The 16899-nt window shown below is 39.2% G+C and overlaps 1 protein-coding gene across 20 annotated transcripts in view; it reads right to left on the reverse strand.

Moving 5' to 3' along the window:
* ccser1 (coiled-coil serine-rich protein 1) overlaps nt 1-16899 on the reverse strand; it is a 1096421-nt gene that overhangs the window by 746545 nt on the left and 332977 nt on the right. For all 20 annotated transcript variants that reach the window (XR_011353899.1, XR_011353900.1, XM_069925708.1 and 17 more), the window contains one exon: nt 743-854. Coding sequence is in view for 18 of the 20 variants with exons in the window: in XM_069925708.1 (XP_069781809.1) it covers nt 743-854 (112 nt within the window). In the remaining 2 variants the exon portion in view is untranslated. The remainder of the gene's footprint in view (nt 1-742; nt 855-16899) is intronic.

Here is a 16899-nt window from a genome sequence, read left to right on the forward strand (position 1 = left end):
CAGGCTGAAATGATAGCTATTTCTCGCTATGGATGCTGCTTGACCTCCTGAGTCCATCCTCATTCTTTCTGGAACATTTCTACCAGTTGCCAGATTCAGGATGCAGACAGGTTACAGATGAGTATCCCTCATAGTCAGTACCATTCGCAGCATGTCATATGACATACACTCCAGGCACAGTAGGACATTGCAATAGAGAATGCCATTCAGGCTTTAAATGTATTTTTCCATTCAATGTGATCACACCGCTTCACAGCACAGCGGTTATAACCACTACCACTGAGCACTCCTTGAATTGATTGGATCTTCACAGCTCTATCTTTCCACAATATTTTTCATGTCCATTTCTGCCTCTTTAGTGCCTAAAAGTCCTTTGACCTTAACCTTGAATATCTTCATTGATCTGAAACTCTAGAGTACAAGATGTCAAGGGTTCACACCCATTTGAGGGAGGAGATTTTCTCTTTAGTTCAACACAAAATCGCCAACTCTTATCTAGAGGCTGTTACTGTTTCAGTCTTCCAATTTATTGACCACACTGTGCAACAGGATGTTAGTCCTTAAAAAATGACCATTTGTTAGTATACAGGATTCACACCAGTCATAGATTGAATCTCACTTCAGCATTTCTAGATTCAGAAAACCTTCCACCAATTAACAAATCTTGTGACAACTACAACCAGTCAAACCGGAAAAGGGCAAAGGTGGTACAAGAGAAAAGCCCATGTTATTGGTAACTCACTCGTTTGGACCCTCTGGGAGTTTTGGTCCTTCAAGCTTCACCTTCAGTTCAGTTGGTGCATGGAGAATTTCCAAGCATGACTTTATGGAGTGGTTCGAGTCTTCCCGGCACACTGAAATGAAAATTAAACCATAAATAATTACTTCACCCCATCCCCAGGGGACTGTTGAAGGGTCATAAGTAGAGCATTAACCTTTCCTTTCAGATTCCCAGTGGAATGACGATGGGATTCTTGCAAAAAAGGGAAGAATAGCACTTAATACATAAGACTGAATATGTGGAAAAAGCTACACCCTGTCACCACTGTTTTTCAAAGAAAATTAATGAGCACATCTTCCTTTATTATTATTTAACTGAAAATAATCAAAGTGGGTTTAGTTGTTCACCAACATCCATTATGTAAAAACACAATGGTGAAGAAATCCAGCAGGACAAACAGGTATTTTATATAATAAAAATAAAAATACATAACCAATGTTTCGGGTCCTTCATTAAATTTTGAGCAAAATGTAGGCAGGCGCCCAAATAAAATAGGGGAGAAGTATAGTCCCACAGGCAGGAGGTAAAAGGTGGATAAGGGATGGAGGGTACACCTGCAACAGGTGGATGGCTCTGTGAATGAAGAGGGAAGGGGGAAATTTTAAATTTAAACATACAGCACGCTATCAGGTCATTTCGGCCCATGAGCCCATGCTTCCCGATTTACACCCAATTAACTTATACCCCCAGTATGTTTTGAATGGTGGGAGTAAAGAGCTGGAGGAAATAAGACAGAGGGACAGGGAAAAGGGAGAAAATGAGGAGTTGGCTAGCAGAAACTGGAGAAGTCAATATGAATGCCATTTGGTTGGAGAATGCCCAGATGTAATATTAGGTATTGCTACTCGATTTTACCCATGGCCTTGGTTGGCAGTGCATGAGGCCATGGACAGACATGTCAGCGTGGGAGTGGAGCGCAGAACTGAAACTTTCATGAGGGATATGGAGGAGATCTGATAATAATTTCAGAATTCTGAACAGTTCTATTATATCTCCCCTTAGTTTCCATTGTTTGAAAGGAAATAATGCCAGCCTTACTGAAACAATTCATGATTGCCTTCATCAAGATTAAACACTAGACAATTGCTGCCATTATTCCATTCAAGGGGCAGTGTGAGTCAATAGTAATGAATGGATGAGAGTCATATACATAAATACAAAGCACAGATTCCAGGAAGGTCATACTTGCTGCAGTTCCTCAGTTACATAAAACAGACCAATAACAAATTAGGTATAATTAAGATGCTGCGTAGAGAGAAAAAATATAAAAGGAAGTTAAAAGAAAATAAATGATAAATATTCACTGTTGGCTGGCAGTGCTTTCTCAGTTACACAGACAATTTTTGGAGGTTTATTTTGTCGTGTAATAGTATGGTTGATATGAGAGGTTCGAGAGCATCCAAGTGATTGGCAAACAACCCCCTTTCTTGAAGTTAGAGGTGCCAGACTTCAGCCTTCTGCATGAAGGTAGTTAACTAGAAGAGATCGCAGCTGAGGTGATTGGGGATTTTTATGATGTTGGCTGCCTTCTTGAGGCAACAGCTCACTTAGATGGATGGGAGGTCAGTGCCCGTAATGGAAAGAAATCTCCAAGATGTCTTCAACGTCACCTCATTTATAGGGCCACTTGGGATACTGACAGATTAAGTTTAAGCTCCAGTTTATTGTCATCTTGCCATATAACACATCAAACAAAACATTTTTTTCTGAACATCAATTCATTCACAGTAGATACTCGATATCACATCACATAAAACAAACATTACTGCAAATTAGTTAGTAAAACTTTATTCAAAGTTAATAAGATATAATTTGTTAGTCAAAATGCTTCAGAGACCTCAATAGTGATGAGGTATTATTCATTCGTCTTATCACCTGAGGGATAAAGTTGTTACCCATTCTAGCAGCCCTAGTTCTGATGCTGTTGCACCTCCTTCTTAGTGTAAGAAGGACAAAGACATTATCAGATGGATGTGAGGAATCCTTAACAATGCTTTGGGGACTTCTTATTGGTTGCAGCATGATGAGGCAGCAACTATCAGGGGCTCCTGCTTACTTTACATTTCTTGCAACTATTTGGTTCTTTAGTTTACAACCAAAGTGTTTCATACTGTGTGCCTTTTCCTTCCCTTTATTTATACTCACGTTAAAATGGTGACAAGGCGTGGGAAATCAGGAAAGAAAGAAGGGCCAACTAATTTGACTATGGAGACTATTTCTGAGCTACTGGATCAGCACAGATAGTCGTTAGCCAATAATTGTAAAGTTATCTTAAATCAGATTAATACTAAACTTGACCAAGTCCAGAATTTAACAAGTGAATATTAATCATCTTTTGAGCATGGTTTGAATAATTTGTGTGAGATTGTTGACGAATTAGTAGATGTGTGCACCATAAGTGACAGAAATTCGAAGCTAATGGCAAAAGTCATTGACCTAGAAGCTAGGAGCAGATGACAAATTCTATGTATTCTGGGATTGGCTGAATCTTTCGAAAGTGGGCAACATACAATTTTTTTTTCAGAATTGCTTTGAGTAGTTTTTGGGAAGAGCTGCTCCCATCTCTGTCAGAGATTGATGGAGCTCACCACTCATTAATACCTAAGCCAGTTCCGGGGCAGAGACCACGCTCATTCATTCTTCCGCTACACTGATATCAAATAAAGGATTATCTGATTCATGAAGCTCATCGAAGAGGGAAACTCAAATATTGTGGCCAACAGATCAGGATGATAGAGAATTACTGTTCCAAAGTTTTGAAGCAGTCTGCCAAGTACAGAGAAGTAATTTCAGAGTTGTACAAGTGTGGTTCCGAGCTGCCCTGTTATATCCCACAAGTCTCCACATTACACTTTTCAATGGACATAAGAAGTGGCTGCATTCAGTTGAAGAAGTTCGGAATTACCTAGATTGTCTCCCTTCTACATTGTGCCCAGTGTGAATTGCTACATGGTGACTGAAGCTGATTGACTATTATTACTTTTAAGGTTTCTAACATTTGTTATATAGTAGTTGTTGGGCAAGAACTGGTTCACTTTCATTGATTTGGCAACAATTTATGGGGTATTAAACCTACTTGGGTTGTAGTCATGTAAGTATTTTTCCTTGCATTAAATTAATTTGGCTATTATATTTTTATGAGAAGAATACTGAGAATACATTGGTTTCTCTCAGTAATAATGGTTTATATTTCTACTTTATTATATACTTTCCAAAAATGTATAAGAAATTCTAAAATATTTTTAATGGTTGTAGTCTTAACAGAATTATGAATCATTTGGAAATGCTGAATATATTCACATTAATAAGAATGGAGCTAGAGATAACATGTCCAGCAGGAAGTTTGGTTTGAGTGGAAAATTATTGTTTTGAAGAACTTACTGTTGATGTATTTAACAGTTGTCTGGTTTTAGAGTTGGAGGAAAGGGGAGAAGGGTGGTGAGTTGTTTTCTCAAGGTTGTTATGGCTTTATGTTGTTTTGACCTTGTATGGTTTATTTTTAATTATTACTAGTTTCAATTTTTTGTCTCAAGGTTGACACCTGGAGTTTGGATATTATTTGTGCTAATCAACTTGTATTATAAATACAACAATATGGATATATTTTTTTTAATTTCTTTAGATGGAATGATAAAGGTTTGAACTATCCAGTTAAGAGAAAGAAAGAGTTTTCACATATTAAACAACTTAAAGCTACAATTGCATTTTTACAAGAAATGCTTATTCATAGCTGTGATAATTCTCACCTTATGACAAGGTGGAGGGGTCAGCACTTTCATTCTTCTTTTCAGGCTAAATCTGGGAGATCTCGATTCTTATTCATCACAATATTACTTTTGTTCATCACAGTGTCATATCAGTTACAAATAGTCATCATGTCATAGTTTCATGAAAATTGCTTAATAAAATGGTAGTTTTTGCTAATGCTTATGCTCCTAATATAGATGATGTGGGTTTTTTGAACCTTTTTTTGTTCCCCATCAAACTTGAGTTTATACTCTCTGGTGCTTGGTCAGGATTTTAATTTTTGGTTTGATCTTACTTTAGATTGTTAACCTCCAAACTCTGCCATCATTAGCAAATTAGCCTCATTAATTCATCTTTTAAATAATAAAATAATGATGTTTCTGATGTCTGGCATTTTCTTTATCCAAATAGGAGAGAGTATTCTTTATTTTTACACATTTATCACACTTATTCATGAATTGATTATCTTCTTATTGATAAACAATTGATCCCACTGACTCACTTTTGTGATTATCAGAGTATAGTAACATTAAATCAAGCCTGATTGAATTATTTATGACCCTTCCTGGCCTCCCTCAAATAAAAAAAACACTGGCGTTTCAATTTGACATTACTATCAGATAATGACTTTGTGAAATTTATGAAGGAGATAACTTTTTTCTTTAATACAAATACTTTGTTAGAAACTTTCAGCTTGATTTTTTGGGATTCTTTGAAAACTTTTCTCAGGGGGAGAATTATGTCTTACACCGTGAATATAAAAATGAAGGCCAATAAAGAAAGATTAGAATTAGTCAATCAAATTAATGAAATAGATAACAATATGTTCAAGTTAAAAATCCAGAATTATACTAAAAAAGCGAGTTGATCATCAAACTAAATTTCATCTCCTTTCAACATATCCGATTGAATGCCAACTTTTGAAGAGTAAGAGTCAGTTTTATATTCACGGTGACAAACCTGGTAGGCCTTTAGCTAATCAGTTGAGAGGTCTGGGATTCAATTTTTAAGTTGGTTAATAATACATCTTTATGTGCCCATCAATGATTGTCACAATTTAAAGATGTACATAGGGCCCACGTTCTAAAGTTAAATTATCTCATATCTATTCAGATGTAACATCTTGTTGTGATAAATGTAAGAGAGGAGAGGCTTCTTTAATCCATATGTCTGGACATGTCCTAGCCTTGAAATTTGGGAGATCACGGCTGAGGTGATGGGGGGTTTTTATAATGTTGGCTGCCTTCTTGAGGGATGGGAGGTTTGTGCCTGTAATGGAAAGAAATCTCCAAGATATCTTCAACATCATCTCAATTAGAGGGCCACTTGTGATAATGACTCATCAAGTTCAAGCTCCATTTTATTGTCTTCTGGCTGTATATATACACACCAAACAAAGCAGAATTTTTTCTGGACATCACTTCATTCACAGTGCATAATCTATATCACCACTTTTGCATAAAACCAAATATAATTGCAAATAAGTTAATAAAACATCAATCAAAGTTAATAAGGTATAATTTGTTAGTCAAAATACTTCAAAGAGACCTCAATAGTGATGAAGTATTATTCTTTAGTCTTACAGCCTTTGGGATAAAGTTGTTACCCATTCTAGCAGCCCTAGTTCTCATGCTGCTGCACCTCCTTCCCAATGTAAGAAGGACAAAGACATTATCAGATGGATGTGAGGCATCCTTAACAATACTTTGAGCCCCCTGTATGCAACACTCATAAATGTCATAAATATGGGGGAGGAAGACCTCAAGATGCCTTTGCACTGAGGACATTGAGTGATTCCTGCTGAGCAGATAAGGGTCTGGAATGAAAATATTCCAAGGAAGGTCTGGCACATACCTAGCCCACAGCACACTTTAAGGATTTGCACACAAACCCCACAGCCAGCTATGAGCTTGGTCCCCTTCGCAGACCACTGGTGGAATTTTTGCTTTGTCTTTCTGGGAAATTTTGTGGACCAGAGGTGGAGAAATACTAACTTAGTCTAAGGAGCTGTGTGTAAGAGTACAAGCAAAAATTTTAGTCCTATTGACAAGCTACTGCAGTCAGATTCACAGAGTACATTCTGAGGTGTCGCTGACTTCAAATCACTTATTGCAGGTGAAAACACTACCAGCAAAGCCAAGATCTCAAACAACCTCGAGTACAGTGAACTGTCCCACCCCACCCACAATGACACAGTGGCCAAGAAAGTGCAGCAGTGTCTTTACTTCCTCAGAAGCCTGAGGACATTTGACATGTCATCTGCATCTCTTAACAACTTCTACAGGTGGACCATTGAAAGTATCCTGTCACCGTGCATTAGTGTGTGTTACAGGAATTCCACCACCCAAGACAGCAAGAAACTGCAGAGGGTTGTGAAGGTGACTCAGGCTGTCACACACATCTCCCTTCCCTCCATCAACTCTCTTAGTAACCCCTTCTACCTTGAAAACACAGCTAACGTATTAAGACTCATCCCATCCCATGTGCCCTCTTCCCATCAGGAAGAGGATTCATGAGAGTGAGATCACACTCCACCAGATACAAGGACAGTCACCAGATACAAAGACAGTTTCTTTCCTGCCGTTATCAGACTCCTTAAAGAACCTCAAAATAGTAAAATCATGTTGCCTTTCTTCTGTACCAACTAATCTCTCACTATATCTCTGCATTTCTGTAGTATGTCTTACTTGTCAGACTATATCTCAGATATCTAACTGGTCTGCTCGCAAAACAACCTCGATCCTGGCATATGACAATAAACTTAAAACTTGAGACACAGAAAGAGTAGAAAAGCAGTGGAAATTCCCATTATGTGGAACAGAAGAAAATAAAAGGTAAGAGAGTCCACAGGGCCTACTCTGTTCAAAAAATTTACTTCAGAGTTATTTCAAGGTCCCTTCCAGAAAATAGAGCAAGACATTTAGAATAATTTATGCCAGTGGAATAAGGAGAGACTCATAGAATGCTACAGCATGGAAATAATCACTTTGGGCTGCTGAGCTGACACGGACCAACAACCACCCATTTCCATGAATTCAACATTGATCCCAATTTTTATTCTCATCAACTCAACTCTACTCACATGCAAGGGGCAATTTACAGAGGCCAATTTACCTACAGACCTGCACATCTCTGGGATGTGGAGGGAAACCAGAGCACAAAAAGGAAACACACAGTGCCCAGGGAGAACCTGAAAACTCCACACAGACAACAGTTGAATTCAGGATAGAACCCATACATCCTTCATTTTCATGTCACCAATTGATAGAGAGGCAGCATTTTGCCCATTGGAATCAGATAGATGAGAGATTCTGCTTCTTTGTTTTCTTTTGTAAGTTCAGAAAGAAAATAGGAGCCTTGTGACTCTAAAAGGCAAGAAATATTCCAAGATTTTGAACCAGCTTTTCCCTGATTGTTAAACAAAAATAAAAAATGGTGCAATAAAAACAAATTGAGAAGGCACAGACTGCAGAACTATAGAACACTACAGCACAGAAACGGGCCCTTCAGCCCTTCCAGTCTGTCCTGATTATTGTTCTGCCTAGTCCCACTGAGCTGCACCCAGATCATATCCCTCCATCCACCTCCTGTTCATGTACCTCTCCAATTTTTTCTTAAATATCAAAATCGAGCCTGCATTTACCAATTTGACCAATGCACATTAACTTTTGGAACATTTCCATGCCAACAGTGCAAAGAACATAAAATCATTATTGGAAGCCTCAGATATTAATAAAGATCCTTCTTTCAACACATAATATCTTCTTCATATCATCAAATTTGGTAATTTTTTCAAGCCAAATATATTGGCAGAATTCAACATCTCAGCAAAAATCAGTGAAGTTAGACCAATGCAAAATTAAGCCCTAATTGGTCATTCAGTTGTGTGGGATGGTTCTTGACCCATATCAGAAATTTTCATTTATATTCTTCCTTTAATCTGCTAAAGCATCAATTTCCTCGTCTCAAGACTATCTTCAAGTGAAATACTTTTGCCATCTTCAGCTGGTTAGTTTGTATTTGTGGTATGAGTATGCTCCTCAAGTTCAAATTTATTTTCACGTGTACCAAAGTGCAATGAGAAAATTTGTTTTGCGAGCCGTGCAGCTGAACACCCCATGCAGAGTAAAGCAAGGAAGGCACTTTGCAGAAGGCCAGAGTTACAGAGTAGCATCAGTTGGTACAGAGCATAGGCAAAGAGAGTCATTACCAGTGTGAGGTTCATTTAGGAGTCTCATAATGAGAGAAAGAAACTGTCCTTTAATCTGGTGCTGTATGATCTCACACTTGTGAATCTTCTTCCAAAGAGCATGGCAAGGGTAGAATACTGGGTGCTTTTTCAAGGCAGTGGGAGGCGTAGATGGAGTCAATGTGATTACACGATGGTCTGAGCCATGTTCATAGCTCTCTGCAGTTTCTTTCAGTCTTCGGCAGAGGAGTTCCCATCCCGTGCAGGAATGTTTTCAATGGTGCATCTGTAGAAGCTATTAAGGGACACAGGTGACATGGCAGAAAAGTAGAGGCACTGATTGCACTTTCCAGCCCATCACATCATTATTGCTGAAATGGGACAGATCAATGGAGATGTTTTCTCCAAGGAACTAAATGCTGTATACCATCTCCAGCTCAGTGCCGTAGATTCAGACAGGAGATTGATGTCTGCCCCTCTTCTAGAAGTCTCTGGTCCTGCTTTTTAGTCTTGCTAATATTGAGAGATATGTTGTTAGCCTGACACCAACATGTTGTTGGCCTGACATCTCTCTCCCTTTCATATACCAACTCTTTGTTGTTTGAGATCTGGCCTATGATGGTGGTATTGTCCATGAGCTTATAGATGAACTTGGAAGGGTGTTTGGCCACATAGTCTTGTGTGTCCTGGAAGTAAGTCATGCATCTTGAACACTTTAAAATGATGACAGAACTAAATCAATGCAGGGTCTTGTGACACAAGACCCTTGTCACACATTTATCAAGGTACAAAGATGTGTTTTAAGAACCTCTCAAATAAAAAAAGGAGATGAATAGAAATGAGGAGGTTTAGGAATGGAATCAACTATTTCTTCAGTGCTTTGGAAGACCTCAAGTGGATTGTGCAGCAAATCAGTGCACAATAAAAAAAATTCCTGTGAGTTCTTTAGATATCAGGCAGTGACTATTGGGATGCCCTCTACATGATTGAAATCCTTTGCAGATGCAGAAACTCTCAGAAATCTGAAGTGATACATTGAAGACATTGAGATAGAAGTCAGTGGAAGGATTTTGGAATCAAAATGTTGCTGTAAGGGAAATCAGTAAACACAAAGGAGATGATTGAAAGGGAAAGTGCAAATTAAAAGGAAAGAAGCACATTTGAGATGTCCTTTGCTAAGTTCTGATGTAAGAGATGGTGAGTCAATTATTTTATTTCAGCAGCGAGAATAAGACGAAGAATATCTGCCACATGCATAACTGATGGAGCAGGATTTCTGCTGCTTAACGATGTCCCTTTCAGAAAGCATCAAAGCGCTTCACAAACTGTACGATATGATAGGAGTGTACCTACTATTAAGTTGAACCATTCACTCTCAGCAACCACGTTTAGGCATGATGCCTAAATAAAGCCTAACATTGCTGCTCAGATATGCTGATGTTGTTCACCCTTCAGGTCTGAAACAATGATGAGCAAAGAGATGGTAATTTCACCAGAAAGAGACAGGAGCTAGAACGGGAAAGCTGGAAGAATTGAAGTGGATGTAACTTTAACTTAGAGATTTATCGTCCTCAAACTTTATTACTGAAGGTAAAAATCAGCCATTAATTAGAGAAGGCCAATTTGTAAGTCAATTATTTACCAACCACTCACTGCATTTTTTTCCAGGTGTACTAAGTTAACCAGAATCTAAATCTAAAGCAGAACTCTGGCTAGGTTATTCTAGAATGTTTGAAAAGGAAATTGGTAAAAATGGTAAGCCTTTAGATTAGAACTAAGATGAAATTTCCTCATAAAGGGTTGAAATATTTCGGGGCAATTTATTTTTTGCGCAGAGTGATGGGTGCCTGGAACAGGCTGCTAAGAGTAGTAATGAAAGCAGATATTATAATGGTATTTAAGAAGCTTCTAGACAGTCTCAGGAATATGAAAGGATAAAGGGAAATCTATTCAATGCAAGCAGCAGCGTTTCAGTTAGATTAGGACACCATGTTCAACATAGACACATGGACTGAAAACCCTACTCCTGTGTTTTGTTGTTCTATTTTCCATTAAACTGATGCATATTATTAGTGAAACACAAAATGTATACATGCTAGAATTTTGAGCAAACTATGAGAAAAGCTGGAAGGACTCAACAGGTCAGGCAGCGTCTATAGAGAGAAATGGTCACTCAACATTTTGGGTTGAACGCTTCATTAATATTCATTGTCTTTATTTTTATGCATCCCAATAAGTTTAGTTTCAATCATGTGACAAAGATCCTCTTTTTTTAAAATCTCTTGTGGTTATTCATTCATGCACTTAAACACTTTTGTGCAATTGCCTGCGTACATGGACAACAGTGCTTCTTACCAGACCTTAAAAAGTCCTACAACATTCATGTTGCAAATTCTCTCCAGGTTGCTTTGGAATTTGAATAATTCAAAAAGATTCTAGGAAAGATCAGAAAGCAGAGATGATAGCAGATCAGAGCATCTGTTAGATATGCCCCACTACCTGAAGGGTTAATGCTCCAGTCTGATAAATCCTTAGTTAAAAGAGTGAATTGAATGAATGTTTTTAAGCAACAGTGTTTGACACCAGAAGCACCAGATTCAATTACAAATTGCTGTGAGGCTTTTCAATCTGCCTTCAGTTTCATGCTGAAGGATTCGATTTGTGCTTTATTGCAAATCACAGCTTTGTTCTGTAAAAACTCAATGTGCTGTGTTTTACCTCATTTCTTTTTTTTTCCCATGTTGCCATGAAAGACTGCTCCTGCAGCGCATTAAGTGTCCTGCAGTTCTTCACCAAGACAACTCCAACTCTACTTCCCACACCTGCAGCTCCTACCACTGAGAAAGACAAGGGCAGCAAGCAAATAGAAGCACCACCACCAGTAAGGTTCTCCTCACACATTAACTGCTCCTTCATTGGTGCTGGGTCTGAATCCTGGAACTTCCTATCTAATACATAAGCGAGGTGCTGCCTGAAGAAGACAGCCAAAGTCATAAAGATTCCCAATCACTCTGGTCACAACCTCTTCTCCTTCAGACAGGAGATACCGAAGCCTGAAGTCCAGCATCTCTAAGTTCAAGAACAGCTTTTTTTTCCCCCAACAAGAACAGTGAATTACTCTGAGACTACCAAAAGATTGGTTTGCATTATTCAAATCTCACTTTCTTTTCCTTGCACTAACTGCAACTGAATATTTATTTTCTGTCATTATTATCTTTCTCTCTGGGTATATTGTGGTAGTTTGATTTATGCTTTTGTAGATGGTGTTTCTTGTGCAGTAGTATGGCAACAGCGAATAAGGATTTTAGTACATCTTCACATTGTACTTATGTATATGACTATAAACTCTCATTTCATCTCAACAGTAGAATAAGAGCACTGCCTCCAGTGTTGTAAGGAGATGGTGTAGTAACAGCTCCTCAGGGTTCATTAGAAATTGGCAATAAATCTGATCCTTCCAATAATGACCAGTTAGTGATGAATAAAAATCAGACAAACGAATTGCATTCCTTCTACCTGAATTTCATCCACAATCTTGGATTTTTCCTCTCCTTCAAGAATCCCCTAAGGTAACACTTAGGAATTGCATCCACAGCAGGTGCATTGCCTGCACTCTAAGCTGCGATGATGAGGTTGCTTTTGAAGGACAGCATTGGAGAAAGCTTAGTGTCATGTAAAAAAAAAGCCGGTCAACCCAAAGCTGGAATTTTTAATGGTGGTACTGGTGCCTCCCTGATCACCAATAGCCTTATGCTTCACTGTTACCAGACACGGAAGTGTGCCAGCAAACCCAAACCCAAATGGTTCCCTTCTGAATTCTGCCCAAGAACTAAGCATCACAAAAAGTCTGACATCCATTCTGTCTACTCATTACTCATTGGTTCTAAAGTGTGTGGGGGGGGGGGTGGGAGAAAGAGGAGGAGGAGAAGAAAGTATTATCATATACATACGTACAATGTACAGTGGCAATGAAATTCTTGCTGATGTATACACTCACACTGAAGTACAAACTAAATTAACACAATATGCCATAAGAGAACAAAAAATACATAAATATTCACAGTTGCAATTGTGCATAAAATGCTGCTTCAATAGTGTAGACAGATCTTCTCATGGTTCTGGTGTAGATGATCCTGGAATAGTTTATGGTTGTGATTTGGGAAGTACATGGAGGTCCAAGTGCTTGATATCTGTTGGGAAAATCTGTTCTTGAGACTAGAAATATTGCACTTCAGGCTTCTGTACCTTATGGATGATTACAGAGGGCAATTACTTTGCAATAGGAGTAGAGCAAACTTCAGGAAAGACTGGGGAAGAAAAGAGGACTTCCTGCCTTGATGGATAATACTGAAGCATTTGAACAATAACATCTGCACATGCTGGGGTCAAGTGCAATGAACAAATGTGACGAAGAAACTCAGCAGGTCACGCAACATTCACAGGAATTAATAGGGAGCCAACATTTCAGGCCTGGGCCCTTCGCCCTGATGAAGGCATCAGGCTTTAAACATTAGTTACCTTTTACTTCTTATGGATGCTTTATGACCTGCTGAGTTTCTCCAGCATGTTAGTGCTTTGCAATATTGAAGCAGGTTAGTTTTTAAACAACAATTCAAGAGTGCCATCAACACCATGTCCAAGGCTAATTTCTTTATTCAGATGTTTGGAATGATCTGATTATTGAGATTGTATGCTACCATTTAACTGGGCTTTGAGAATGCCAGACCAATAACAAATGCATTCAGTCTGTTTATAGTCAATGTTGTTCTGCAGAACTTATATCTGATATAATAGGTATAGGTCTTTCACCAAATCTTCTTTTAGTCTCTTCTCTCTGAGAAGTTTAATGGTCCATAAAAAGAATGAGGAAATAGTTTCAAGCAGTTCTCTCAAAGGCACAAGATCAATGTGGAAACTGATTGGCATTCACAATCCTGTGTCATTCAAGGGTGTCCACAGTATGTACTTAATTCACGGAGATCAATAAAATATGATTTAACCAAAAGATCTTTGAGTGATGAAGCACATGGGGGATGCAGCAAAGGTAAAATATGACATCAGGGAAGAGGCAGCTTCATCGCATGTCCATTCCTCTCATCCTCTTTATGAAGTCTGATTATAGACTTGCGATCTTCAATACAGCATGGCAAGAGGAGGCCTGTCAATCCAGTGCAGAAGTTAATTACTAAAATGCTGCACTGGAGTTCAAAAAGATGAGTTCAAGATTTGAAGATGTACCAGTGTAAACTGAGTCATCAGAAGAAGCTGATAAATCAACTGACTCTGGGCATTAAGGGAAAGGAACTCACATGTGACTTTTTGATGAAGCAGTATCTCAAAACATTTTTAACAGAATTATTTGCTATTCTTTATTTATTTATTAGTGCTCAGATAAATTATTGTACCTGTGTATTGTTTGCAGTGCATTGATTAATACCAATATTATCCCATTGAAATGCCCTCCAGTGTTCTTTGATTACTTGAGTCCAACAACTGTCTCTGAATTGATTCCTGAGTGGTTGTACTCAGTGCATGTTAATGCTTTGCAATATTGAAACAGGTTAGTTGTATCCGAAGATCATACTCTGCCTGTGAAATGAATTTCATTGATTTTAGTGGAATGGATGTTGAAGCTGATTCTCTTCACTGGGTATGATTATCTGGGCAATTTAGTTTAACTAACAAATGTGGCCATTTTCAATATCCCATCCAAACCATTTTGCCAAATGATGGCAAAACAAACATCTTTAGCAGTGGCATAGAGAGCCTGTTGAGGACTGAAAGTCATATTCCAGTGCTAGGGTTGGTCAAAAGCTTCCAATCTAGTACTGAAATGGTAGCCGAGACAAAGATACAAGGCACTGAGATGATAAAATGAATGACAGCATTGGGGGATGAAATTGATTCCCATTCCATTCTGTCACATGTATTGAAAGTGGCTGCTGGTCTTTGAAATCCCAGTTTGACAACTATAGGCACTCAGCAATGTCAGAATCATTTCACAGGTCAATTGCCCCTTCCTTATAATACTGCTATATTAACTTATTGAATTTGGTTTCTTGAAGATTCAGTAATTAAGCTGCAGCATGAATATCCAGTGCCCTGAATTAATGATATAGAGATGAATGTTCAAATTCTACCATTGGGAAATTAAACTCATGATTAATTAAACCTGAGTTAAATGTGAATAAGGGTAATCATTTCGTAAAGACCTCTGTTAGCCGATACCCCTCCCTCTTCACTTTTTCTGCCCACCCAACCCCTCCCCCACACTACCACCCCCTGTCCCATCCCTGTCTGCCTGATTTTCAGTACTTGATTTGATGAAGGGCTCAGGCCCTTTACGGCAGCTGCCTTTTTCTTTCTTTGAATGCTGCATGGCCTTCTGATTTCTCCAGCGCATTTGTGTGCTGTACCAGACCCTGGCATTTGCAAATTTTCTTGTTTACCTTGTTATTGTAAAACCTATTTGATTCACTTAGGTCCTTTGGAGAAAGAAATCTCTTGTCTGATCTACAGAGATGTCAGACAGACAGAAATGTGATTGACTTTTGACTTTTCTCTGCACTTTCATAGCAGTGAATGATGGCCTTGCCAACAATTCAAAGTGAAAGAGCAATTTCTTAGCTGTTTTTTAAAATGTCTAGAATTATATCAGTTTAACTCAGTAGCCAAAACTTTCCCTAATTAACTAATGCATAAACAGGGGTTCACAGGAATATTTGGTGATACTCACAATTTGTAACCATTTTTTTAAATCATTCGGTCTTTTCTCTGTCACTTGCCAGCTTAAACAATTCAATCAACTTCTTCCAATGCCTGATAAGCAGTCCTGACCTAAAATACTGACTGACCATCTCTCCCCAGGGATGCTGCCTGAACCATTGAGTCCCTCCAGCTTCTTGGTGTTTGCTCAAGATTCCAGCATCTGCAGTCTCTCTTAATTCCTTTGCTTGCTGGATTATACTTTCCATTGCTCTGCATTGCTTCAATAAGAGATGTTAACAAACTTATTGAAGCAATGAACTATCTCACCACTGGGCCTTTGACCAAGTTTTCCCTTGGAGTCTTGCAAAGTTAACAAAGCAGAAGTTGACATGTATAATGTTCATAATAATTACTTGGTCATGCCCATCACCAATGAAATAGTTGGAACTTCAACAGTAGCTCAATTGGGAAGAAACATGTGCAGCCAATGTGCAGGAGGTCAAGAAGTGCCCACCATCACCTTGGAAAGGATGTTGGTCAAAGGCAGAGAACAGTAAGCATGAATGTGGGCAAATGGGATTAGCTGGGTGTAATGCGCGTTGAAAGAACCAAAGGCTTTTATTAACTAAAAGACTGGAGCATATCACAAGTAGGTCGACCAGTCCAGAGTGACCTGGTCTGGCTAGGAGCAATCCTTTAAGACCTGCCAGTAGGTGTGGCTACGCTCTCAGCCAATCACAGTCATCCTACACTTCTTCTTTTCTTTCTTTGGCTTGGCTTCGCGGACGAAAATTTATGGAGGGGTAATGTCCACGTCTGCTGCAGGCTTGTTTGTGGCTGACAAGTCCGATGCGGGCCAGGCAGGCACGGTTGCAGCGGTTGCAAGGGAAAATTGGTTGGTTGGGATTGGGTGTTGGGTTTTTCCTCCTTTGTCTTTTGATAGTGAGTTGGGCTCTGTGGTCTTCTTCAAAGGAGGATGCTGCCCGCCGAACTGTGAGGCGCCAAGATGCACGGTTTGAGGCGATATCAGCCCACTGGCAATGGTGAATGTGGCAGGTACCAAGAGCATTCTTTAGGCAGTCCTTGTACCTCTTCTTCGGTGCACCTCTGTCTTGGTGGCCAGTGGAGAGCTCGCCATATAACACGATCTTGGGAAGGCGATGGTCCTCCATTCTGGAGACGTGACCTACCCAGCGCAGTTTGATCTTCAGCAGCATGGATTCGATGCTGTCGGCCTCTACCATCTCAAGTACTTCGATGTTGGAGATGAAGTCGCTCCAATGAATGTTGAGGATGGAGCGGAGACAACGCTGGTGGAAGCGTTCTAGGAGCCGTAGGTGATGCCGGTAAAGGACCCATGATTCGGAGCCAAACAGGAGTGTGGGTATGACAACGGCTCTGTCTCAGCCAATCACAGTCATCCTACACTACCATCTGTACATATACACAAGAGGTCAGCATGATATTATGGGCT

This window comes from Narcine bancroftii, chromosome 3, assembly GCF_036971445.1.
Source record: "Narcine bancroftii isolate sNarBan1 chromosome 3, sNarBan1.hap1, whole genome shotgun sequence".
NCBI classification, from domain to species: Eukaryota; Metazoa; Chordata; class Chondrichthyes; order Torpediniformes; family Narcinidae; genus Narcine; species Narcine bancroftii.